Source organism: Gadus macrocephalus, chromosome 18, assembly GCF_031168955.1.
Source record: "Gadus macrocephalus chromosome 18, ASM3116895v1".
NCBI classification, from domain to species: domain Eukaryota; kingdom Metazoa; phylum Chordata; class Actinopteri; order Gadiformes; family Gadidae; genus Gadus; species Gadus macrocephalus.
Window position 1 is genome coordinate 9,291,267 of NC_082399.1, and position 23,942 is coordinate 9,315,208.

General features: G+C 44.7%; 2 protein-coding genes across 5 annotated transcripts in view; one reads left to right on the forward strand and one right to left on the reverse strand.

Moving 5' to 3' along the window:
- Positions 1–97: 97 nt before the first annotated feature.
- asah2 (N-acylsphingosine amidohydrolase 2) lies at positions 98–8,740 on the forward strand. Of its 2 annotated transcripts, XM_060036917.1 has the most exons (21): positions 98–700; positions 1,169–1,296; positions 1,572–1,663; positions 1,918–2,061; positions 2,464–2,640; positions 2,786–2,913; positions 3,355–3,432; positions 3,556–3,676; positions 3,847–3,972; positions 4,105–4,191; positions 4,799–4,903; positions 5,407–5,488; positions 5,720–5,835; positions 5,976–6,070; positions 6,202–6,241; positions 6,609–6,707; positions 6,784–6,879; positions 7,004–7,150; positions 7,322–7,378; positions 7,488–7,576; positions 8,160–8,740. In XM_060036917.1, the coding sequence occupies exons 2-21, from the start codon at positions 1,173–1,175 to the stop codon at positions 8,353–8,355; spliced, it is 2,199 nt and encodes a 732-aa protein (XP_059892900.1). In that variant the 5' UTR covers positions 98–700; positions 1,169–1,172; the 3' UTR covers positions 8,356–8,740. The 2 variants fall into 2 exon arrangements, with proteins under 2 accessions (XP_059892900.1, XP_059892901.1); XM_060036918.1 differs by lacking the exons at positions 1,169–1,296; positions 1,572–1,663.
- A 183-nt stretch (positions 8,741–8,923) lies between these two features.
- a1cf (apobec1 complementation factor) overlaps positions 8,924–23,942 on the reverse strand; it is a 19,576-nt gene continuing 4,557 nt past the window's right edge. Inside the window, exons 2-13 of one of the 3 annotated variants that reach the window (XM_060036920.1) lie at positions 22,472–22,619; positions 20,563–20,697; positions 20,149–20,279; positions 17,651–17,889; positions 16,392–16,556; positions 15,768–15,865; positions 15,407–15,544; positions 14,563–14,707; positions 13,095–13,333; positions 12,513–12,649; positions 12,009–12,160; positions 8,924–11,099 (exon numbers count right to left, since the gene is read on the reverse strand). In XM_060036920.1, the coding sequence (XP_059892903.1) occupies positions 10,954–11,099; positions 12,009–12,160; positions 12,513–12,649; positions 13,095–13,333; positions 14,563–14,707; positions 15,407–15,544; positions 15,768–15,865; positions 16,392–16,556; positions 17,651–17,889; positions 20,149–20,279; positions 20,563–20,697; positions 22,472–22,570 (1,824 nt within the window). In that variant the 5' untranslated portion in view covers positions 22,571–22,619 and the 3' untranslated portion in view covers positions 8,924–10,953. Of the gene's footprint in view, positions 11,100–11,998; positions 12,161–12,512; positions 12,650–13,094; positions 13,358–14,562; positions 14,708–15,406; positions 15,545–15,767; positions 15,866–16,391; positions 16,557–17,650; positions 17,890–20,148; positions 20,280–20,562; positions 20,698–22,471; positions 22,620–23,942 lie in introns of all 3 variants that reach the window. The other 2 variants (XM_060036919.1, XM_060036921.1) reach the window with 2 other exon arrangements.

Here is a 23,942-nt window from a genome sequence, read left to right on the forward strand (position 1 = left end):
TGTTTTGGTCATGTTAGATTTAATTTTTGTATGTGTACGTTTTAAATTATATCTGTTGGCACTGAAATACATGTCCATCGGTAGGTAGAACCATCTAACCATATCACAGTCCTAAAGTCCGAAACTACAATTTTCTTAATTGTAATAATTATAAATCGCCGTATCGTTTCTTCATGCAATGCATTTCCCCAACAATAAAACCATTATCTGCATTATCTCTAATCAAATGTCCTTTGGACCAAAACGGATGGACAGAGTAGATTGCACATGTTTTATGTTGGATCTCTTACACACATTCACTAGCTTCTCTTCCCTCTTTCCCACACACTTTTACAGAGAGACTCTTGTATGTCTGCCTGCCTGTGCCTGCCTACCTGTATGTCTGTGTCTGTATCTGTCCTTCTGTCTACCTGTCTGTGTCTTATGATGTTGTACCCTATAACGGGTTAATAATGTGTCATTTCCCTGTCACCCCATGGTGACTGTTAACACACCTACATCTTATCAAAACATATGGGTCACAGCCAGTTGTATAACCACCTGAACTCTTGGTCACAGCAGGTTTTACCGTCTTCATCTCTGATAAGCCGAGAATGGGGAGGTATTTAACAGTGTTGTGGGAAACCTTTCCCTTCCCATCCACAGAGCATTCTGGTAAACACGTTGCAGGATTAACAGGAAAAGTTTAAAACTGATTAATGTAAGTTGTACTTGTATTACTTTTATATTGCATTTTGTACGTCGTAAAGTCTAAGTTTAATGCCAGGTGGAAAAGTGTCTGGATGGACTTGTAGGCTATATATGTACTAGTAGTAATGGAAAAACACATTGTTGTAGTAATCTCCCTTGAGTGTGTCTTTCTATTAATATCCAAACGTAGCGTTCTTTCTTTGCAGTTCTGTGGACCTTTCTACATATTGCACTAATAGATTAGTATGCCTTGTTCTGACGACTTCATTATTTTGGCCATTTTAGCATGAAGTACTGCAATACATATCGACCTTAAATATAAGTTACTGTGTCTGAGAAAATCTTTGTGTATTTGTGTGTGTGTCTGTGTGTGTGTGTATATGTGTCTACTATGCATGCACATGTGAGTGTGTGCATGTGTATATGAGTCTAAGCATACTTTTTTGTTTGTGTGTGCATGCCTTGGTGTGGGCTACAGAGCCATGGATGTGCGGCGCGTACTGTGCTGTGGTCTCTCTTGTCTATTGGTGTTCAAGGTGCTCATATTCCTCACCGTTGCCGCTGTCACTGTGACATTGATCACACTCTTGACTCAGGCAATCACATGTAAGAACACACACACACACACACACACACACACACACACACACACACAGGCCAAGATGCTTACACATGCAAACATACACAGCCAAGCACACATGTGAAAACATATCTGTATACATACAAATATCTACATAAATCAGGAGGGTCTTAATCACTAGTAACACACTGTTGTGATACATACATTGCATTAATTCTTTCTGGTATCCTCTTTCTTCTCCTCCTCCTGTCCGCTCCTCTTCTCTCCCTCCTCACCCTCCTCTCCCTCTTCCTCTCTAAAGACCCATACCCAACCGTTCCCCACCAGGACCCCCCCTACCTGATCGGGGTGGGTCGCGCCGATTGTACTGGACCTCCTGCTGATATCCCTCTGGTCTGTTTGTCGCAAGCACACACTCTCACTCTCAGTCTCCCGCTCTGTCTTTGTATCTCTACCGTTTCTTACTCTCTCGTTCTCTCTCTCTCGTTCTCTCTCTCTCTCTCTCTCTCTCTCTCTCTCTCTCTCTCTCTCTCTCTCTCTCTCTCTCTCTCTCTCTCTCTCTCTCTCTCTCTCTCTCTCTCTCTCTCTCTCTCTCTCTCTCTCTCTCTCTCTCTCTCTCTCTCTCTCTCTCTCTCTCTCTCCACTAGATGGGCTATGCTGTTCCCCAGCAGACAGCGGCCGGCATCCACACCCGTCTGTTCAGCAGGGCCTTCATCGTGGACGACGGGCATAAGAGGGTGGTCTTCATCACCGCCGATATCGGGATGGTTTCTCAGAGGCTGAGACTTGAGGTCTGTCTGTCAGTCTGCTTTTGGACAGTAGATCAATGGCGGAAGGAAGGACAATATTTCTGACTTTCTGTTTTATCACTGTGTCATGTCTGGCTTTCTGCTGGACGTCTGTCTCCCTGTCTGTCTGTCCATCTCACTGTATCTCCTGTTACATATCTATAAAGATTTTTTTATTTTGTCTGTCTCACCTTTGTCCAATTCGCTGTAATTCTGGTGAGTCTGTCTGTTGATCTGTCTGTCTGCCTCTCTTGATCTGTCTGTCTGCCTCTCTATCTGTTTGACTGCCTGTCTCTATCTCCTTATATCTCCTGATATTCATTATATATTTATGTATATGTATATATATGTATATATATGTATATGTGTATATATATATATCTATATATATATTGTCTCTTGCAGGTGCTGAAGGCCCTTCAGGTGAAGTATGGGACCCTGTATCGCCAGGACAACGTGGTTCTGAGTGGGACCCACACCCATGGGGGTCCGGCCGGATACTTCCAGTACACCTTGTTCATCATCACCAGCAAGGGCTACGTCAAGCCCGCCGTCAAGGCCCTGGTGGACGGCATCGTCCAGGTGTGTGTGTGATGCACACACTGTGACACAAATAAGATGGATGAAGACGCCATTTGAATTTCAGAGGATAGCCATAGCCCAGCACGTCCTTGTCAATCTCTTTGTAACTACAATGAATGAGTAACACCGCTCTGTTGGTCTCCAGAGCGTAGACAGAGCCCACCGCAGCATCAGGCCGGGCCGGATCTACATGAGCCAAGGAGCCCTGGAGGACAGCAGCCTGAACAGGAGCCCCCAGTCCTACCTCAACAACCCCCAGAAGGAGAGGGACAGGTGGGCTGGAGGAGGACCTGGAGGGGCTGGTGGGGGTAGTGATTGTTATGATGAGGATGATGATGCTGAATGAGGTGGTGGTGAATGTGGTGGGGATGGTGGTGCTGATGGTGGTGGTGGGGGGGGGGGGGGGGGGGGACGACCATGGTGGTGGTGCTGATTGTGGTGGTGGTGGTGTTGATGCTGATTATAATGATGTTGGTTCTGCTGATGTTGACTATTGTTGGTCGTGATTGTGGTGGGGGGGGTTACGCTGATGACGGTGTTGGTGATGAGTTTGGATATTGTGGTGGTGGTGGTGGTGGTGGTGGTGGTGTAAGTGGTGACGGTGCTGTGGTGCATCATTACAATGATGATGACAAAACAGACTCAATGCATTTCGTATGCAATGTGTGCAGATAAAGCTCCAACGTATTGATTCCATTTCTCATCGTCTATAAGGTATGAAACAAATACGGACAAACAGGTGGTGGTGCTCAAGCTGACGGATCTGGACGGAGATGGTGTTGGTATGCTGAGGTACAGAACATACCCCGACTGTGGAAAGAAACTCTGAACAAGGAGGGAATGAGCTGTTCCTTTCAGAATTGTTTCCGTATGTAATTGTTTTGCAAGTAATGAATGTCCCGCCCCTCCTGTCAGCTGGTTCGCTGTCCACGCTGTCAGTATGAATTACACCAATCAGATGATCAGCAGCGACAACATGGGATACGCCGCCTACCTGTTAGAACAGGACAAGAACAGAGGGTCCTTACCTGGAAAGGTGTGCTTGTGTGTGTGTGTGTGTGTGTGTGTGTGTCTTTGTCTTTTTTTGTGTGTTTTTTCTGCACTTTTTACATTTCAGTGATATCTAATATAAAATATACCAAAAGTTATCGCAATCAAGTTATTTTTAACTGAGCCTACATCCCTCTGTCTGTCTGTCTGCTTCAGGGTCCGTTTGTGGCTGGGTTTTCCTCCAGTAACCTTGGCGACGTCAGTCCCAACACCAGAGGCCCGGTGTGTGCCAACACTGGTCTGCCCTGCGACTACCTCAACAGCTCCTGTCCTATAGGAGGGGTGAGCGCACGCACGCACGCACGCATGTACGCACGCACGCACGCACGCACGCACGCACGCATGTACGCACAGATACACACCAAATTAAATGTGTCTGTATGGGTGTATGTGCATGTGTGTCTGTGTGTGTAGACAAAGATGTGTCAAGCATATGGCCCGGGTGAGGACATGTTTGAAAGCACCCGACTCATAGGACACAACATCTACAAGAAGGCCAAGGTACTGTCTGTCTTTCCTTTAAGCACTATCCTTCTGTCTGTCTGTCTGTCTGTCTGTCTGTCTGTCTGTCTGTCTGTCTGTCTGTCTGTCTGTCCTTTATGCCTGGCAAAATGTCACATCTGCCTTCTAAAGATGATGTGAAATGGCAGACAGATGGTATCCTAGTTCTCTAATACGAATCTCTAAGTCAGAACAGGCTTCAAGAATGAGAAGGTATATAGGTGGAATGTCATTATCCAAAAATATGCTAGGCAGCTTTGTGCTAACCCATTGAAGTCTCTTTTCCTTGTTTCTATGTGAGAGAGAGTAGAAATATGCTAAGAATTTTTATTTATTTTTTTAAATGTTTCATGTTGTTGATTGACATTGCAAATGTGGTAGAAGTCATCAGACAGCAAAAATACATTGTTGATAAGATTTAAATTGAAAATTAACAACTATTTAATACTATACAATCCTATGCTATAGAAATAGTATTGGGAAAATAAAATAAGACATTATTGGCGTTATTATTAATGAGCTTACAAGATGTAAAATCACATTCTCATCTTCCAAATCATTCTTATGGCGTTGTTCTCCTCTGGCGTGTGGTTGCTGCCCCCTTTAGGAACTGTATGGTAAGGCAGACTGGGAAGTGACAGGGTTTCTGCATGCTGCTCATCAGTGGGTCAACATGACTGATGTCACCGTACAGATCAACTCAACACATACGGTCAGCCAGCACACAAACCCACACGAATACGGACACAAATACACAAACACATACACTCACTTACTCACACATACACAAACCCAGGCACGAACCCACACATTCGCATTCACACACACACACACACACACACACACACACACACACACACACACACACACACACACACACACACACACACACACACACACACACACACACACACACACACACACACAAAGACAACCATGCACTCACACATATTGCTTTTGTTTGTGTGTGTGTCTGATTGTGTGCGTGTGTGTTTTTGAGTGCCTGCGTGTGTGCATGTGTGTACACTACCCTATCATCCTTGAGGAGATGCCTAATCTTTGCCCTTTCCTTAACAACCCTTATCTGAATACATTGAAGGCCAATGTGATAAATAGCCGTTCCTTGATCGTAAAACAAGCACTTGCGTGTGTATGGGTGTGTGTGTGTGTGTGTGTGCGTGTGTGTGTGTGTGCGTGTGCGTGTATGGATGTTAGGCCAGGACCTGTAAACCTGCGCTGGGCCACAGCTTCGCTGCAGGGACCACAGACGGAGGAGGGGACCTGAACTTCACCCAGGGTCAGGATGGAGCCCAACACTATGAGGAGGAGGAGGAGGAGGAGGAGGAGGAGGACGGGGAGGAGGAGGAGGAGGGGGAGGGGGAGGAGGAGGAGGAGGAGGACGGGGAGGAGGGGGGGGAGGGGGAGGAGGAGGAGGAGGAGGAGGAGGATAATGATAACAATGATGATGGCGAAACTTTGTATGTGTGTTGGTGCACCTGACTCTGTGCGTGTGTGTGTGTGTGTGTAGGGGCGGTGGAAGGCGACCCCTTCTGGGATGGTATAAGGAATGCCCTGGTGGGAGAACCATCCAATGAGACGCAAGAATGCCACCGACCCAAACCCATCTTGTTCAGCACCGGAGAGGTCGGCACAAAACACTGGTGCCTGTAGAGCATCAAATTAACATGATGACGTAAAGACAGACTCATGACTTCCTGTCTGGCTTGATGATGTAATGACTGCCTAATGACTTCCTGTCTGGCCTGATTACTTCCTGTCTTCAGATGTCCTGGCCCGTTCCCTGGCATCCTGAAATAGTGGACGTACAGATCATCACTATCGGCTCTGTTGCAGTGGTTGCCGTGCCGGGAGAGATGACGTAAGAGCATGACATCAGGATTCAGTTAATGCTACTCTGCTAGCTTACAGGCTACATGAATGAGGCTCAGCTGGTAGGCTACCGCTAGCAACACTGATAAGGATTATCAATGTTCTCTATGTTCTCAACAGAACCATGTCAGGGAGAAGAATACGAGAGGCCATCAAACAGGTGACATACATATACACACATACACATAATAATAATAATACATTTCATTTAGAGGCGCCTTTCAAGACACCCAAGGTCACCTGACATGCGCACCAACACACGCCAACACACACACACACACACACACACACACACACACACACACACACACACACACACACACACACACACACACACACACACACACACACACACACACACACACACACACACACACACACACACACACACACACACACACACGTCACACACACACACACACACACGTCACACACACACACACACACATGCAAACAAACTCTATAACTAACTAACTAACCAACTACTATATGTGTTTTTGTCTGTGTGTGGGTGTGTGTTTGCGTAGGAGCTGGATTCTGGAAGTTCCTTTGAAGACACAACGGTGGTCATCGCAGGCCTGAGTAACACCTACACACACTACATCACAACGTACGAAGAGTACCAGGTATGTGTGTGTGTGTGTGTGTGTGTGTGTGTTTGTCTTCATGAGACGGCCCCCTAGTGACTGTATCCCTACTCAGATCCAGAGGTACGAAGGGGCGTCGACCATCTACGGCCCGCACACGCTGGGTGCATACCTGCAGAAATACACAAACCTGGCCAGGGCCATCGCACAGGTGACCCGTCCGTCCGTCTGTCTGTCTGTCTTTGCGTCCGTCCATCTGCTTTTCTCTCTCAAAGTGTTTATCGTATCTTCTGCCCTGTGTATGGTTTCTTCTTCGTTGGTCGGTGTGTCGGTAGGGTACGGAGTCAGAGCTCCAGAGGGGCCCTGAGCCTCCGTACTTTGCCAACCTGCCCAACTTGCTGCCTGCTGCGCCCGTAGACAAGAAACCAGTCAACAGCAGCTTTGGACAAGTGCTGGAACAAGTGCTGCCTGTTTACAGAGTGGTAAGGACACACACAACCACATATGCAAACACACACACACACACACGCACACGTGCATAATTATAGAAACACGCATAATCATAGAAACACCTAAACATAAACACTCAATCTCTTTAGAATTCAAGTTGCCTCATTGTGTGTGTGTGTGTCTGTGTGTCTTTGTGTTCACAGGGTGACGTAGTCTCTGTCACGTTTGTAGCAGGAAACCCCAGGCATTCTGGTGACATAGTAAGTTGATACATCATTCATTCTTTCAGTATTCTATTCATCTCCTCCCCATCTTCATCCTCTTCATATCTTGTCTGCTCTCTCACTCTTCTGACTGTGCCTGTTCCAGAGAGACAAGACCTTTCTCACAGTGGAGGTGTTCCAGAACACCTCCTCAAGCTGGGAGGTGGTTCACACTGATGCATCATGGGAAACCAGGTGAGCCGTGCGTTTCCACCACGGTTGTAGTCTTGTCGTTACTCTTCTACTCTTTTCTCTTCACCTGTCACTCCTCTCACCTACTACTCCTCCTCTCTGCTCGTCTTTCATTCTGCTTACCCCACCCACCTCCCCTAACATCTCGGCTCCTCACTCAACTCCTGTCTATCGTTTCCTCTCCTCCCCTCCTCTTCTCTCCTCACCTCACCTCACCTCCCCTCTTCTCTCCTCTCAACTCCACTCCTCACTTCACCTCCCTCTCCTCTCCCCCCCTCTCCCATCATCTCTTCTCCTCACCCCCCCTCCCTCTCCACTCATCTCCTCTCCTCACCCTCCCTCTCCCCTCATCACCTCTCCTCCCTTCTCCCCTCTTCACCTCTCCCCTCCTCTCCTCCCTTATCCTCACCCCCCCTCTCCCCTCATCACCTCTCCTCCCCTCTCCTCACCCCTTCCCTCCCCTCTCCTCCCTTCTCCCCTCTTCACCTCTCCCCTCCTCTCTTCCATTATCCTTACCCCCCCTCTTCCCTCATCTCCTCTCCTCCCCTCTCCTCACCCCTTCCCTCCCCTCTCCCCTCCCCTCCAGGTTCCACTGGGTAAAGGGTTCAAACCGAGAGAGCAACGCCACGGTGGAGTGGCACATCCCCGCCTCGGCCCAGCAGGGCTCCTACAGGATCCAGCACTTCGGACACTATAAGAAGATGGTCGGCTTCCGGCCCCTCATCACAGCTTACCAGGGCAGCTCTGAGGTCTTCGCCGTCTCACACACATATTACTACTGAAGCGCTCATACGTGAAGTATGAGCTGGAAGAGATGGAAATGCAGTGATAGGAGGGAGTAAATGGTTTAGGTATACCATGTCTATGGCTCCAAGAGATTTAGATGACGGGTGGATGGATAGGTAAATGGATGTATGGATGGACGAATGGACGAATTTAAGTTCAAACCATTTGACATTTGACCGGCTTGACGGTGACCTCTTCAAGCATTTCAAATCACATGACATCTTTGTTTGACCCTTCTAAAAGCAACAGGATCTAAACGCATTTTGTAATATAATCATTTTGCCAAGAATGAATGGCCTCCAGATTGACAGTGAAATAACTGTATGCTAAAAGTATAAGTAAAGCGACTCTCATTATGTAAATAAAACTGATCATCAGACAGTATGTTGTTATGACATGATCTTTCATTCCATATTAATTTTGGTTCAGTTGAGTACTTGCACTGACTTGTAAGTACAAATTTGTTTATATAATAATTATTATACAACGACTATTGTTGAGTATTTAAAAATAACCTCACCCAACCTTGCTTTTATTTCAATGTCATTCAAATCAATACAATCATTAATTTTTTCAAATGTTGTTTTATTCATTATAGTGGGGCGATCATCTATCAAGGCACATTAGAATCATCAAAGCAGTTTTCTTCGAATACAGCCATTTTACTAGTGTACACTTTGGCTTCACCATCACAAATCACTGTCAAAACCAATTCATTCATTAGCCGAACCGCAAGCTATATGTCTCCAGTCAAATTATTAGAGCACAGAGAATTTATTTTTAAATATCCTCAAAAAATGCTAAAAAAAGAAAGAAAATCTGGTATAAAAATAAGTTCTAAGTGCTACACACACTTTTAATACTGTCACTGCTTTGGCTAGTTCAAAGTTTAGAATGTGTCGTTCATGCGTGTTTTGAAAGAAACACCAAGAGCCAACCTGAGACGTATAAAGTTACTAACTGATGATCTGAGATAGATTGCTCGTGTCTAACATGATGTCACCAATCAGTCTGCTTTGCCTGTAAGCTCTGGCATAATGAGATAATTGAAACTTCACTAAACTTGTCTTGCAAACCAAACAAAGGCGCTTATAACTGAATATCACGAAAGCTAACTGTTTGCACACTATCAAAAGGGATGAATGTTTTTATATTCTTGTTATATCAATGTATATAAAACGCAATGTACAAATGTCATGTGACCCAAGGAGACATGAAGGTGGTAATGTAATTAGCATTAGGTGGAATACAGGGACCCTCATCTCAAATCTTTAACTTTTTTGGATTGTTTACTTTGTCTCCCAAAAATGGACACTAGTGTTCAAAGACAGGAACTGGCAGGCTATTTGTTAATTAATGAATGGAAGGGGGGGTTTTCTTTTTGTTATAAGAAGGTAGTTGTGGAAGACTGATCTACATCAACAATGTCATGAGGAATAGACCTTTACAATCATACCTGTGTGTACTTCAAACAGCAACGAGTTGTCTCTTTTAACCTAACCACATTTTCACATTACAACATTTGAGAAAACTGGCACGGCTCTCTGTTGTTGGGACCCCTGGTATCGGCATCTTTACATTTCAAATTGTACAGGTCTAGAGACAGGGTCATTGGGACATACTTTTCTATGTTTCTAGGTTTCAAGAATGGAATGGAAAAAGTAATACACTGCAAGAATGGGTAAATATACAAACATTAAACCACAGAAAAACCCATGAACGCATTAAGTACCAACAAAGCTCCTTCTAAATGCCCTTGGGAAAACCTAATACTTCAGTTCTTACATACCTCACTACCTGGGCCTGTAGAGAACAGTGAAAATATATCTCAGCAGATTATGTTTTCTAAACACCAAAAACAATACTACATCTCAAGAGGGAGAACTTTTTTCCTCTTCATGCATTTGCTTCCATTGTTCAAAGGAAACATCTGGAACACGAGACAGAATAAGTAAACGAAGAACAACAAATATATTACATTGGCCTACATATGCAACTGAAATATTGAGGGAATTGGATTTAGAAAACAATGTATTTAACTAATATGGTCTTTTATTTTAGTTATGTACAGATAACTAATGGAAAAATAACAAAGATGATGGCTGTTCTTTGTAATAAAAAGTAAACACGCTTATTTTCTTCAAAAAATAAAAAATACAAATCCACTTAGAAAAATACCTATAGAAAAATAACCCATTCCCAAAAATAGTCGTCAAGGACAGCCACAAAACACTACACACCTATATCATTATTCTGTTTAATTATTGGCATTTTTAAATTCAAGGAATAATTCATTCAAATAATTAATACAATTTCAGCTTGGATTGTGATTGTAAATATGAGATAATCTATTTGAAAAAGAAAGAAAGGTAAAAAATTACTAAAATAAAAATTGTCAGAAAGAAACAATCTTTGGCAAATAACTACCAACCAGCAGTCAGAATGATGAAATCTTCAAGGAAAGTTTCCTTGGACCTTCAAGATCTTTTAAAAACCCTAACTTTTTCTCCGTCAACTCTCCAACCTCCCCACTTCCTTTAATTTATGTTAACATTCAAATGCGCCGAATCTGTTGTTACCAAAGTCCGTTTTGATCAGAACACCCCATATCCGTCAGCGTGGCGGGTTGCCATGGCGAAGGCGGGGTATCCCTCGTAGGTGGTGTAGGCCATGAGGTCCTGGCCCAGAGACACCGCCTGCTTCAGCTGGGCCGTGGTGGAGGGGGTGGCCAAGGGGTAGCCTGGAAACAGAGGAGCGGGGAGAATCCTCACAATGTATTATTTATTATCCGTCATTACAATGCATCCACATTCTGTTGAGGGCATTTGACTCTGATGCTCAGCACTTTATTACTCGCGTTGAAAGGTGCTAACCCGTGTTTATTATTATACTGAACCTACCGATTCCTGAACCTACCAAAAGGCCTACAATAAGAATAGATTCCTCTTGCAAAATAATAATATATATTTCTTGAATTACTCAATAATTCACGGACATGGTTAGTACAACTTTTTTAATTCATGGCAGGAGAAAAAAAAGGAAAAAGAAAGAAAAAAGTTAAGGTTTTATAGAAATAGTTATGCCGCGTTTCCACTGCAGGGTGCGGAACGGATCGGATCGCAAAGGGGCGGTAGGGAGGGGGCAGTATAGCCCAGCTCAGTTCCGAGGTCGCGTTTCCACTGCCGACAGTACCCTTGGTGGTAGGCCGGATGTCAATCGCCGCGGCAGCTACGTAAACATCGTAAACAACGTCTTCCTCCGCAAGAATGCAGACGAACGTCTCCACCTCCTTGTTCGCCCAAGCAAGCTTTTTACGCGACATGTTAATTGTAAAGAATAATACCTCGAGGCTACTGTTTGTTTGTTTTTATCCCCGCGTCACCCGGAAGTGACGATTCTGTCGACCAATCAACGGAGGGGGGGTGTAGCTAGAATTCCAGGGTACCCTTTCAGGCGTCTGGTCTCGTTTTGGGTACCGCAACGGAGGAGTCCCTAGAATGGGGTCGGAACGGGTACGGCAAAGTCCGGGTCACGCCCACTTTTGGCGGTGGAAACGCGATCCGACCCGCACCTTTGCGATCCGATCCGTTCCGCACCCTGCAGTGGAAATGCGCCATTAGTTGGGTTTGGGGTACGGACCTTCACATACCTGGGAAGGCCACTGAAGTTACGCCAGCGTTGGCGGCAGCGAGGTCGGCAGCGCCCTCTGTTGGCAGGCCCAGGGTCTGCAGCGCATGCTCCGCTGCGTGCACCTTGGCCTCGTCTACAGCACTGCACAGCTTAGAAGGGGTGAACGGATGGCTGGGGGACCCGGAGCAAACAGAGAGAGAGACATATGTCAACAAGGAAATAAATTGTGTTATTGTACATGTGTATTGTGCAGAATACTATAATTAGTAATGTCCACCCCTCCCCATCAATCATTCCATCATCCATCCATCACCCCTTCATCCCTCATCTGGCCATCCATAAATACTGCAAAAGTATACTGTAATAATACAAATATTTACAATGATACATTTAGAGAGGGAGAGATGGAGAGATTCACCTGATCCACCCTGGCGATCGCATTGAAACGACATTTTCTGAAATTGATATGAAATCCCACAAAAGGCCCACAAAGAAGCGTTTGTCTGCATCCTGATGGACTCACACGTTGGGGTACTGCGTGGCGAGGGCGGGGATGGTGACCTTATAGAGGAACAGCTGCCTCTGGTCAGGGCTGATGGCCGAGTGCAGCTGGTAGACGGGCTGGCCCCAGTTGTTCTTCTGACACACCTCCTCCAGCACCTGGGGCCGGGGCAGGGATGCAGAGTCAGGGCGAGACCACGGGGAGCACGGTGGATACGTGTACACGGTGGACACTGCACATGACGAAGCTGAAAAATTGTCTCTCGTCGGCCGAAAACATGAAACCGAAAAGGGCGTTGAAGTTCCGATCTTTTCCGAGCGATACTAAATGTCGATCCACTTGTGCCTATATTTGTGCTGTTAATAGTCACTCTGTTTCAACGGTCATTGGCGCTTGTAGAGGTAGAACGGCCTGTTTGCGGCTAAAATATTGGTTTGTCTCTTTCACAAACCTTCACGGCTGCATAGAAAACGAGAAAAATATTATTCCTCGGTTTATCCAAATCGGCCAGGTCTTCATTGTTACTCTCTCAATCGTCCCGGAACAAACGACCCCGACGCCAACCAACGGGGTGCCAGTGTCCCCCCGGGCGCGGCCACTCACCTGTGGCGGGTGCTTTATCTCGGGGAGCTTGAGGCCCATGGCGGAGGGGTTCAAGGGGGTGAGCTCCATGCCGGGCAGCAGGTCGTACAGCTTGTCCTCCGCCCGCTTGTCCGCCTTCAGCCCGTAGGCGGCGCCCATGCCCCCGCCGGGCGCCACCATGCGCCCCACGCCGCCCACGCCCCCCGCGGCGGCGTAGGCCAGGTAGCCCCGCCCCCCCAGACCCCGCACCCCAGCAGCCCCTACAGGTACAGTCATGTAAATTTCTACAGGAAAACCAAGAGGGCATTGAAATCAATCAAATCACGGGAAATCAACGTTGGAGGAAAGCAAAAACAAATTAGCCTGAGGTGCGGAGATGGTTGTAGCCAGAATCAGGGACTGCTTCGATGAGCCAACGTTGATTTGTTGTAGGCCTATGTGTCTAATCTTATCTAGTCTAATCTAGTTTAAAATTGAGTTTAATCGTATAATCTTGTTTTATGTAATGGTATCTATATAATGCTAATCTATTCTAATTCAAAAGTTAAATTCTAATCAAATCTAAACTAATCTAGTCTAATCATGCATAATATTGTAGAGTTTAATTGAATGCAATATAATTTAAATGTGTTGCTTCTACTCAAATGTGTAGAGTTTGGACCCTCCCAATCAAATAAAATATTATGAATCAGCTAGTCCACGGAGCGAGGTTCAGTGAGGTCGAGGCTACAACCATGTCGCTGAATGATTTCTGCTTAGCCAGCACAGTACAGTCACATGATTCTTCTCCTCAAAAGGCTCTGCTTGCTGGGAGGTCAATTTGAATGATCACAACGTTTTTTTCTCATTGTTTTTTTCATTGATTAGACGAAGGAGCACTTTGGACTTGATTTTTCATTATCAGAACCTTGATGAAATAGGTGGATTTCCTTGATCCAACCACCGGTTCTGAATTTGAAGTGAAGATGGTTTGGACCTTTGATCATTGGTTTGATCTTACCAAAGAAAATTTCAATGTGATTTGATTTCAAATGGATTGATAGTAATACTGAAACATCAATTTCCTTATTTGTGTTTTTGATTCAGTCTGTAGACTGTAATATGCAGGCGCAGCGAGATACAGATAGTAAAGTACGTCAATCAGATATCTAATTTAACAATATGGAGTGCAAACACATAAACCCTGTTATTCATGTGCACTTTGTTATTCAAAAATGTCATGATTCAATTTTGAGTGACAAAATGAAAACTCCAAAGTAATAAATCAATGCTCAAAGCCACTCAAAAAGTGGGTCTGGAAACCAGATTGGTGATTACCATAATGTGAGAAAACTAATTTCAAGGCTCTTTTCAAGGCTTTTGATTAACAAACGGTAGATTTGTTCACAATTACACCTTCATGATAAATAATGAAACACACTTTAAGGTATTCAATAACTCTAAATATAAACACAGCTAAACTAAACGGTGAGTGCTGGGGCCTGCTCACCTCTGACGGAGGGCGGTCTGATGAGGCCCCGCCCCCCGATGGGGGCCTTGGAGGGCGGGAAGCGGAACTGACTGGGCACGGCCGCGTACGCCTGGGGGGCGTAGAACACGGGCGCGCCCAGGTAGGCCGCGGTGGGGTCGTACACCTGGAGGGAGGGGGAGGGAGGGAGGGAGGGAGGGAGGGAGGGAGGTAGGGGGTGGGTTTAAGTGAAAATAAATGTGATCAAATAAGAGAATAAGAATCACAGACATTTAACAGGCATAACGCAATTAAATAACTTACGATATAAAACCTCATTAAAAAAAACATAGAAAAAGAATAACTATTAAGTCAAGATTAGATTAGATAAGATAATAAGCATGGGTTGTTAGAAAAAACAGTCACATTACAGTTATATTTGAGTCATTAAGACCGGCACTCAATTGTGATAATCCAGTAGAGCAGTGGTTCCCAACCTTAGACTTCTAGGTGGACCACTAAATTGTCATGAAGACCTTTCGCAGACATCCTCATATGAAAAATGGTAAAAAACAACAACTATAAATACACATGCTCTAGCTGATCAAAAATGAACAATGCCCACTTGGCACACGATTACCTAAGCCAGAAGTCAAACAGAGGTAAACAGAGGATAGGAGGATATTCATATAATTCAAGAATAAATTCAGACGCGTCCCCTGCAGGTCCCTCGTGTACCACCAGCGGCACGCGTACCGCAGGTTGGAACACAACTGCAGTAGATGAGGCCCCCGTATAATCAAGCGCCGCCACACTCAGAGCTCTGAGCGGGCGTCCTCTGTACCGTTGTGCTGAAGGCGGACGGCGGTGGCTCCGCCCTGCTCACCTGTCCCACGGCGTAGGCGGTGTAGTCGGTCTGGTGCAGCGAGCTGCCCCGCCCCCCGGTGCCGCGGGTGTAGCGCACGTAGCTGTCCTTGTCCACGGGCTTGGCCAGGGTCACCTCGATGGGGGATCCCTCGATCAGCTGGAGGGAGAGGGGGGGGAGAGCGGAGGGGTCAGTGTGACGGGGGGGCGGCTCACAGAACAGGTAGGAAAACTAGACTGGGGCGCCGACACTGATAGACATAAGGAAATACTCATAAAATAATTGTTAAGGCTTATTGATGGGTCGGAGTGGGGGGCCCTGTGATCGATACATTTAGACTGGAGTCTCAAACATCCGACCGGAGACGGACGGAGGCGCTGACCTTCCCGTTGAGGGCGTTCATAGCGGTGATGGCGTCCTCCCGCAGGGTGAAGTGGACGAAGGCGTAGTCTCGGATCTTCTTCACGCGCTCCACGGACCCTGTGGAGGAGCAGAGGGCTCTTCACGCTCACGTCACGCCGTTCGGCGGTCACTTTAACGCCTGGCATTTCATTGACGTGACGAATTGAGTGAAGACTCTCCAGCCAGTTGAAACGATTCGATGGTTATTTGTTTTTAAATGTTATCATCACAGCAGTACTCTTAAAAGTCACCGGTAGTAGTATCGCTTTTGCTACTTCGACTACTTGTAGTGGTACTACAATTATGTTATTACTACCTGAGCAATACTGCTGTTTAACACTTTCGTCATTATGTCTCTGTTGTAGTCACCAGTGTTATTATCAGCACTCTTCTAAAAGTGCTATAGTATATTCAATTCAATTCAATTTTATTTGTATAGCCCTTAATCACCATTACAGTCTCAAAGGGCTTAACAGGCCAAAATGTTTGTGTATATGAAGTGTCAACCTAGCTTGATGCTGTTGAACTCTTTCTACATCAGCTCTCTGCTATTGTCAACAGTTTTAATATCAGCACTACGTACTATAGTATATGAAGTGTCTACCTGGCTTGATGCTGTTAAACTCCTTCTCTATGGTCTCCTCTGCGGTCTGCAGCATCAGGTTCCTGATGTACAGGATCTTGACGGTTGCCATGGTGTCCTCGTCCACCTCCACCTCTGGCTCCGCCCAGTCCACGGCGATAGCGTGGCCCCACAGCTGAATGCGGCCTGGGGAAATGGAAGGAGACAGAAATGTCACCTTACATCAAGGAAGACTAGTCTATGGAAACGTACAGAGATGCATGGAATCGAAGGAAATAGATTCAGAAAATGTGTGTGCGTGGGGGGGGGGGGGGGAAACAAGCTAGACTGAGGTCAACCAAAACAAGACACTACAGAGGTGGAGCTAAAATGGCTGCCAGTAACAACACTTAATTTTAACTAATCATTTAACTCTGAATTTCACATGATATGTCAGTTCATTGGAATGATAGGAAACATTAAACAACTCATTTACCAAGAATCAGGAAATACCCTGTTACTGAGAACTAGTTTGACCGTTTTATTAAGGCGTTATCTTATTTCGTCAATATTCTTGCTTCCTGTTTATTACCTGTATTCCTCCACTTTACTGGAAGCCCTTTTCAACAATCTTTTGTTGTTGTATTCATTTTTTAATTGTATTTTCTACCCACAGCTACATGCTGTTTGGATTTAAGTACTCTACACAAATTAAGTCTAAATAATTGACTTTTGAACAAAACACCAATCCAGCAAAACAAAGCAAAGAAACAAGCAACAGACATTATTGAAGATTACAAAGTTTATAATATTCCCCCATTCCGCTTCTGATAAGGTGGTGATACCCACAACACATCTACGTGTTGCGTATAAACTGACTAGCTTATCTGTGTCATATCTTATCATGGGAAGGTCTCCCCAGTATCGGACCATGACCCTGGAATAGAGGTGAGTCGATCGGGTGACTCAGCAGAATGCGCTAAAGTGCTTGAATACACGCAGCATGTGGGAATCACTTTACCTTCCTCACTGAGATCCCTATCTTTTTAAAACGTAAAATTGCATTGTTTTTTTCAGGTTTGGTGTGATTTGAATTGGGTGTAAAGTCATTCATCTTATTTGATGTAGCAAATGCTTAAGAAATTTAAAAAAAATTAAAGCTCATTACTGCCTCAGAATTCCTGAGGCAATCGATTGATTCAGTTTACAAATGTAGAAATGTCCTTGTTTTATTGGCGGCAGGTAGAATGACATCAGTAGAGGAGCAGTTAGATCCAACATGGCCGCCTTCGGTTCCCTACCTGGCAGCAGTTTGCGGCGCGCCATGGCGGCGGCCCGGTGGCTCTCGTACTCCACAAAGGCGAAGCCTCGGTTCTTGGTCTTGTCGGCGGCGCTGGGGTAGACGATGACCTCTATGACGCCGTCCGTCACCTTCCTCATCTCCGTCAGGATCTCCTCGCGCTTCTTGGTCTTGGGGATGCCGCCCACGAAGAGGCGGCAGTTGTCCACGCTGGCGCACACGCCCAGGAGACGGCCGTTCCTGAGGACGTTCAGGACGTTTCGGTGTTGGTTTGTTGCAATGTTTTCCCTCAAACGTCGAGCAGTTTGAAATTAACAGACACGGATTGACAGTTTTTTATGGATACTGTAGCTGTTAAATTCGTTGTTTTTTTTAACAGGACATCAAAGACAGACAGGGAATTGTCTCAAAAGGGTTGAACGGGACGTTTCTTCAAAACTGACTGATTGTTTGAATGCCTAGTTCTAGCATTTGTGAAATCACAGATATCGGACATCCATACATCCACAACGTTATTTCTCCATCGATGATTTGTCTGTTCTTTCATACCTTAATAAGAAAGTGAAGACAGAGCTAGGCGTCGATTACGGGGGACGGAGGGGACATGTCCCCCCCATTATTTGAAATACGAATTTTGTCCCCACCACTTCTAAAAATGTGCAAACCAATTGCGACTGAAAAAATCCCCACATACTCAACCGAAATCGTCGAGTCTAAAATCATGCGATAGGCGCGCACGAAGACATCATTTATTAGATAGACCTACCTAATAAACCGTTGGAACACACAAGACCGAAACCCATAGCAACGCCGGTAAACAAACCCCGACTCCCGAGAAGCCCAATCCCTATGAACTCCCCGCGCTACGGCCATCCGGAGGCACACAGAGCTTTTGGCGGTGATATTATATATACAATTATATTATATTATATACTATTATATATAGAGCTCCGAGAGTCGCAAACGGCAACAATCACTTTGTCCTCCATGCTGCAGTTCACCCCGGACTGCACTGCACTGAGTTTGACGGTTGAACGCTGATTGGCTGTTACGTTACACATGTCACTCAGTGGCCACGCTGTTGAACGCTGATTGGCTGTCATCACGCGAAATTCGTGTCAAAGTTGAAATATTTCAACTCGAGCGAATTTGTCGCGCCACAAATCCTCGTGAACGCGCTCGCCTGTGCACGGCGAAAGTGTGGCGCGACAAATCAAAACAAATCAAAAAAATTCGCCCGATACGCGTCTATACGTTCGTATGGGATCTTGTTGCCTCGTCGCGTTTGGTGTGAACACACTAGAGAAGTTTCAAGATAGACAGTCAAAATTGACATTTTTATTCAGAAAATAGCCGGTCATTTTGCTTCCTGTAAAAGGCATGTTTGTGACACGATATGGATACATCATCTAGCCTGCATGTGGAGGGCCACATAAGGTAAGAAATTGGTTTACGTAAACGTTGCTGCTGGTTCTGTTTGCTCCTGATGACCTGGCCAAAGGTTATCCACGGTCCTAAGCGATTGTGATCTGATTCTGGTTGGTGCTCCAGCTAGTATGTATTGTATAGATTGCAGCTAGTCGCAGCTACACACGGTGCGATTGCTATGCCAATGTGGTTATAGTTGTTTTGTCTGATTGAGATATGTGACGACTTGGAGCCTGGTAGGCCTATCCGGACATAAATATGTTCTCGCATAACCTGTGTGATTATCCTAAACTGTAAGGGATTTTATTTGCGGGCAATTTGCTTATGTTGTTGCAACGAGTGAAGTCTACATTGGTCCTTCGCAAGTGTTTACTGGTGGTCAGGATTTGGCAGATGCAATTCTCTTCCGGGCGCTTTCTTTTTTCTTATTTTTTTTTTTAATGCAGCATCACATAGCTACCAGCAGCCCTTGCTCGTCTTCAAAAGGCTGATGCTCAGTACCTCGTTTCATTTCGTACCCCCTTTACAGTCTGGCATTGTTTGTCTGGTAAACTTTTTTGATGTCAAGATAAGTGTTAAATTGCCAACACTGTTCTTTGTCCTGTGTGTATTAGTATTACTTATCCCGAGCCAATACCCTGGTGTTTCCAACGCCGTTTTGCAAAACAAGCCAAAACACAAACTGTGTATTCAACTTATTGTTCGAATAGGATTTTCAACACTTGACTATACACTGAGCATATTGTAATGCAGCGTTGAATGGATGAATAGCTTACATAAGGGTACCCAGCACTTTTCAAACCACACTCAAGCTTATGGTTATTGTCCCCACCACTTCTAAAAACAAACTGACGCCCAGAGGGTTGAATGAGAAAATGAATAACATGAGCCTCTGACCACAGGCAGGAACTAACCCTAAGTCCCGGGTTGATTAGTGCGCCCAGCCATAATATGAATTAAACATTGGTACTCAATTGAACATAATTGAACATAGACTACTTCTCAATGGAGTGTAAGTGTGTAAAAGTGAGGTGCATTGGCCTGGGCGGCGACGTCATGACAACCACAAACCTGATCTCATAGTTATTGAGCTGCTTCATGGCTGTCTTGGCTTCCTGTTTGGTGTGGAAGGTGACGAAGGCATAGCCCCTGTTGTTCCCGTTGAAGTCCATCATCATCCTCACCTCATACACCTTACCAAACTGAGAAAGGAGGGCGAGGGAGAGAGATGGACAGAGAGAGAGAGAGAGAGAGAGAGATTTATGATAAACATTTACAGAGATAGGATAGGGTGAACAATCCCAAACTAGATAACTTAGATACACTTTTGTTGATAACCTCACAAGGTCATGTAGATAAAGGGTGAACTATAAGACTATAAAGTGAGCATTGATCGGTCGACTTGGGTGAGAGACATGCCGTGTGGACCAGTAAACACAATCTGCATTCATGTGTTGTGAGTGTGTGGAGTCTCCTCCTGCTCACCTTCTCACAGAGAGGCACCAGTTCGTCCTCAAACAGGTCTCTGGGGAGCTTCCCAACGAAGATCTCACTGCCCCTCTCTGGTGGGGGCCCCTCCCAGCCCGGCGGGGGCCCTCCAAACCGCCGCTGGCCGTTCTCCTGTGTGGAGGAAACACAAACGTCTCAGTCGGGAGGGGCAACAGTGATGCAAGACCCCGACACAAGCGCTCGCTTATTGCACGGCTTCCTACTAAATAAATCATTCACTACATTTCAAATTCTTATGTTTCATGGATCAGGAAGATTATATAACAGACATAAATCATAACATTATATGATTGAGCCACGGAGTGTATATAGGTTTTCAGGCCCTCGACTGACACGCCCGTGCACGCACACACACACACACACACACACACATTGAGAGATACAGAGAGAGAGACTACTGGTTTGATGGAGGTAGAGAGATAGAGACAGAGGAAGATGAAGGGGATATTGGAGAATGGGTATGATGAGCAGGAAGGGATATGTCATGTTTCTACTGCGTTGGCGTACATTGCCCACATGGTGGCGCAAACACACAAACTAGCACACACACACACACACACACACACAGACACACACTCATCACTGAAACAAGAACTTTGCAGAAAGCCAAAGACCTTTTTGCAGAAAGCCAATTTGCCCTGCACTTATCCTCTGACTTTGACGTTGACAGTCAGGGGGCTGAGGTAACGTCTGCTTCAGGTTAGTAAGGTGGGCCCCATTTGTGGCCTCATTTCAAACGAATGCAATAACTGCTATCACATTCTTATATATAATATATTATAGGTGTATCCATTTCTTTGACTCACACAATACTTTGGTCAATGCCATTCATTCAATACTCATCTCCACCAATTTCAACAAATAAAAGGTTGAAAGAATGAAGGAATTTGATGTTTTAATTGCCAAATGTTTCGGTACATAAAAACAACAAAAACGAACAAAAATAATTTTGGAATAAGCATTTGAAATGTTACTGATGTAATAACAGAATTGATGCAATCTCTGATATCTGTTTCAGCTGTTAAACATGAGGTCCAATCCTTGCTTGTAATGCATCATTCTATCATTGATATTTATTGTTATTTAAAGTATGCTACGCGCGTTTCGCATACTTGTTGCTGGGAAAAGTCAATGCGTATAAGAATAATACGAAAAATAGCAGAACATAGGCTGACGTTAATGCCACAATACTAAAGTACCTTTTTTGTTGCTTAAGCTTCAGTGCACGAAAAGTAATTTAAAAGTGATTGATATAGTGAGTTAAAAGCAATAGAATATAAATCTATATCCTATCTTAACCTATTTCTTGTTTCTGTTCTATTTTGACTCAGATATGTTCTTGAAAGGGGTCCCCATAGTGAGTCTTAAGAATATGTGAGTAATCATTATCCAAAGACTGTGCTCAATAATAACATGGGGCTGATACTGTGGAGTGGTTACAATGAACTCTAGTGCACAGATAACGCTGTTTTGTAACCTTTGAGGCTGTTAATAGAGTGAAGCATTTTTCCAAAGCGCTGTGTTTGATTAGATTGTCAGTGGTTTTCCTTAGCTTCCATTAGTACCTGAACATTTGTACAATTAGTACATTATGCATACATGTATTTTATACATGCTTGTGGGCACACGCACACGTCACTTTCACACACACTCATACAAACACACACACAAACACACACACACACACACACACACACACACACACACACACACACACACACACACACACACACACACACACATATACAAACACGCACTCACTCTCTCTCTCTCTCTCTCTCACACACACACACACACACACACACACACACACACACACACACACACACACACACACACACACACACACACACACACACACACACACACACACACACACACACACCTGGAGCAGCTGATATCCTGTGCGTTGTATCAGGGCCCTGAGGGCCACCTCCTTCTGGGTCCCGGCCAGGTCATCCCCTGCTTTCTGATTGGATTCCATTGGGTGTGATTGACAGCAATATGTAAATCAGGGAAATTAGGGGTGCTCACTGAAACACAAAAGGATGGACATGAAATTAAGGTCATTCTGTCTGTAGGTTGTGTAAGAAGTACTTTCAGATGATGATTCAGATGATACGTACAGGCGATGGAACCATGGCCAACATTACATTTTTAAAATACACATGATAGTTTGCTTCCTATTAAAAACATGAAACCGACATGTTATTTTCACAAGGCTCTTTCTGACACTCACTTTATTCAACCGGTGATTGATTACATTTCGCTGATTTAAATTGATTTGTTATTGTCGCTGAGAATTGTAACACAGATACTGGATTCCAAATTCACAATGTTGGAGAGAGTTGTCTCCGCCCACTCATACCCAGACTCAGAGCTCACATGGGTTGCCAGGTTGGGGACAATGAATGAACAGGAGCGCAAGAAAAGCTGAGCACAATATTCTATTTTTGAACTATTCTATTTTGACAATGACATGTTTGCATTATATATCTATTATATTATATACCAGCTCATGTGGCACCCATCTTCAGATCCTTCTATGCTCTAAACTGTCTATCTTTCAGCTCTGCTCTGGTCATGGAGATTTTTGAGAATGAGAGAAGAAAAAAAGAGAATGAGGCGTTTAAGGTTTGTTAGAATCTAGAAATATTTCAGGTGATCCAGTTAGTTTGCCTGCTACCATGGCTGTGTTTGTCTGCCAATATGTTTCTTATCTGGCAACCCGGGCTACCCAGAGAATAGTGGAACATGACACACAAGCCAATTCTAAGGAGAGCATACTGGCAGTAGCATTGTTGGCTGCTGTCAGATAAGTATGTTTCCATAATCTCTTTTTTGACTAAGTACAGTAAATGTGTTACACATAGCACCTTAAAATCACTGTCATGCAATCAGGTTAACTGATCCATGCTGCCATGCTTTGTGCATGGCAAGCAAAATGATCACATTATTCTGCTCTGGCTAACAAACAGCTGTAAATGGCTAACAAAACAGCTGCAACAGCTAGCGCACATCTGCTAGCATGATTTGTTTACTATTCATCCCGCTCTAAATCACACATTCCTCATGGCATGTTGTATTTAAAGAAGATGGAAAGATACATATCTATCTACAACACCACCTCTAACAGTTTGACAGTTGCAAATATTAAGGCTGTTGCTGGACTGGTGACGTATGTAAAGAAAACATCAGTGAATAATATCATCAATGTAAGGCTTATTTGGTCAAATGTACAAATTGAAAACATTTGTTGTGAATAAAATCACAATTAAAAGATGTATAAATTGTAATCAAAGTCTAGATAATCAGACTACATGCACATGCTTTATATTCATGTTAATTTCCCCCGT